This window comes from Nanorana parkeri, unplaced genomic scaffold (assembly GCF_000935625.1).
Source record: "Nanorana parkeri isolate BGI_ZX_2015 unplaced genomic scaffold, ASM93562v1 scaffold724, whole genome shotgun sequence".
Taxonomy (NCBI): Eukaryota; Metazoa; Chordata; class Amphibia; order Anura; family Dicroglossidae; genus Nanorana; species Nanorana parkeri.
Genome location: NW_017306992.1, coordinates 915,470 through 918,680, shown reverse-complemented (window position 1 = coordinate 918,680; position 3,211 = coordinate 915,470). Strand labels below are relative to the sequence as shown.

At 40.3% G+C, this 3,211-nt stretch overlaps 1 protein-coding gene across 1 annotated transcript in view; it reads left to right on the top strand.

Annotated features, from left to right (window-relative positions):
* Positions 1–3,211, top strand: part of SLC5A12 (solute carrier family 5 member 12) — a 50,289-nt gene that overhangs the window by 42,782 nt on the left and 4,296 nt on the right. Inside the window, exons 12-14 of the mRNA XM_018564093.1 lie at positions 191–277; positions 1,045–1,232; positions 2,605–2,708. Coding sequence (XP_018419595.1) covers positions 191–277; positions 1,045–1,232; positions 2,605–2,708 — 379 coding nt within the window. The remainder of the gene's footprint in view (positions 1–190; positions 278–1,044; positions 1,233–2,604; positions 2,709–3,211) is intronic.

Sequence of the window (3,211 nt, the reverse complement as noted above, 5' to 3'; positions counted from 1 at the left end):
CATGCATTTGGAAAAGGAAGTCTAACAAGTTCATATAGTTGAGAGAGATGATGAGATGTCCACAAACTTTTGGCCATTTCATGTAGGAGAGAACCAAATATGGGCCATAAAGAACAATAATTCAACTGAAAGCTAGCTCACCTGAAAGCAACAACTGTCTTTTCTCTTACTGAGATGTTTGTTTTCCTAGGCTGCTCTTAGTATCCACGGGATGTGCGGTGGCCCCATGTTAGGATTATTCTCTTTGGGGATTTTGTTTCCATGGACCAACTGGAAGGTAAGTTAGATATTGCTCTCCTTATTATTCTCTATTAAACATATGTGCTTAGCGGTGAAAGGAAGACTGCCACTATATTATCTTACTACAGCCTTATTTTTTCCCACCAAAAAGCAAGTAATCACCAGCTGATGGCCATTAGTGCTCTTAAGGATATACTTTGGTTCCATCCTAGAAGGGTCTTTTGCAAATACAGAGGTTTCTGAGCCCACCCAAGCACATTCAATGTTTTACCCACTGATACTAATAACATTTTATAATTACTGGGTACATCCAAGTCATTTATAGTGACTGTATAAATTCTACTTAGTATAAAATCTTAAACAATTGTTCAGCCAAGTGCAGTTCTGTGCACATACCACAGCACAAATTTCTCACCATGATCATGGTACTGAATTATGTTGCCTTTTCTTTAAAGGGTCAGTCCACCTAAAACTAATTTTCCAGGTTGGTAAATGTTTGTGAGTCAGGCCATTCGACTCTAGTGGTAAGATATGTGTACTTGTTTTCCCATGCCTGCACACCTGCTGTGGCCATTATGAAGGCTTCCTAAAAAATATGACCTGTGGGTGGATAGACCCTTTAATTTGTTCATTACACAGTCATTACAGGAGACAATTAGAATCTTGCAACATTTGTCATGTACAGGTTATTATCAATGACAGCAATGATCAAGACTAAAAAAATCCTGAAGAATTACCACTAAAAAATAGAATAATGAAAGTAAGGTATGCATGACTAATCTGTAATTTATGTACAATTTTTAGGGGGCTCTGGGAGGTGTCCTAACTGGATTCGTTATGTCATTTTGGGTTGCCATTGGAGCATTTATATATCCAGCTCCAGCTTCCAAGACCCTGCCACTAATACTAAGGACAGATGAATGCATTCCACTAAATGTAACTTCCACGATGTCTACATTTACCACCTTGTCTGCTACTACTGCACCACCACGGTGAGATTTCCTAATCTGCTGTTTTTATGACTTAATTGTTTGATTTGAAGCTAAACTCCAGCCTTACCTTCAGTCTTGAGCATTTGTACCGCCTCCTCTCCTGTACTGAAATTATTAATTTCACTGCACACTGTGACCTTCTCATGATGTGCATATGAAGCTGCACTTCTCTAGCTAAGCCAGATCGAGCCCACCTTATTTCCTGGCAGGAGGATGTCCAGCAACATCTAAATCTTTCTTCCGTAGTCTGACTGTCCCTGGCCCACCCCTTTCATTCGTTGGATTTCATCTCTTTTAATCTTGGAGGATCAGCATCACATGTGGGCATTATCTAGGGCCGTCTGCCTAGGAATGACTGCTCCTCCTGATTAACATCCCCAGCAGGACATTTTGATATTTGCAAAACTCCTCCCAAGAGCCAACCGGCTGCTGAGAGCTCTTGATTGGAGTACTGAGACAGGATGCTGTGGTGTTTTCAGGAAGCTAGGTACAGCACCCTGCCAGCCCCTACCAGCAGTCATAATCTGCCTGGATTGCATAGAGGAGCACATAAACCTATTGTAGAGATCACTGTGTCTAAAATAAATAAAGAGGAACCAGGGAAGGAAAAATATAAGCACATTAACTTACAAAGCACTGCACCGGTGTGAAACTGGTCTAATGATTGTGTGCCTATAGGCTCCAGTGATGGAAATCAAGCCCTGCGGTATGTTCTATGTTTCACTGGCTGCATATGTTTTTATTCAGCTAAGAAATTACAATTAGAATGTGGCATTTAAAAATGTTTAGGTTTTTAACCGGCAATTGTAAGTTTAGCTCTCCACTACCTAAGTGCCCCCAGTTCCCCTAGAGAGAACCCCTCATGCATATTTTAATCCTTTTTTATACTTCTTTTTCAGAAGTCTTTAGGCTGGTCATACCTGATGGAATGTGCTGAGTTTTCTTCGCTTTAGCCTTTTTTCCAGCCTGGGGCAATCCTCAACTCTCTTTTTTTATACTATAAATGAAGAGTGCCGTGGTAAAGCCCATACATCGATAGCATGTCCTCAGTCTTTTGGGATGAATGACATTGTGCATCATTGAATCCAGAAGACTGAAGATGTTTTGTAGATAAATACTGCTGGGGACTTCTATTGATTGAAAGCTAGTATTGCAGGTTGAGCTGCTCTATTATTTTGTATCTTTCCTGGGATCCCATTTTAATATTACAAAAAAATGCCCAGATTTAATGTTGTTATTAAGATGCAGTTAAAATTACTTATGTAGGCAATGCAGACTATAGCAGTTTCTTACCGCATGCTGAAAGTAAGCAAATAAAAGTTTAAAATAATGCTTATTCCATGTTAGCAATGCCTGTTTTCTTCCCATACAGGTCTGTCTTGGAAGATAACTGGTACAGTATATCTTACCTCTACTACAGCGCTGTTGGCTACATAAGCTGCGTCATTGTAGGATTATTGATCAGTGTTATAACAGGTGAGAATTTTTTCTGCTCATATTTTATAAGAGAAGAACTCTGCCTGTTCATCCACCTAATGGTACAAAAACCATTGTTTTGTGGAAATATGCTTACTCATTCTTATGTGCAAGAAGTAAAACAGTAGAGCCATGCCCCTGATGTTGTTGCCTCCTAATGCCTCAAAATCCCCATATAGACTTACCTTAATGTGCTAGCACATGATCTCTGTAGTGCCTCTTTGGGTAGTGATGGTGGCTAGGCAGAAGCTGAACTCCATTATCCAGCTGACTGGTCTTGTGTCTGCCTCTCCTGTTAAGAACCCAATGAGCATCCTATGATGGGTCCTTCTGACATCCAATGACCAGCATGCCCCCTCACCAGGAAGAGATGTGGTCATTGCAGACCTGAATCTACCACACTGTCCCAAAAGTAAGAAGTCTTGGGACTCGGTGTGTCACATGACTGGAGTTTTAAGTAAATAGAGCTTTAGGTAAATGTTGTCAAATAAAAATATAGGTTA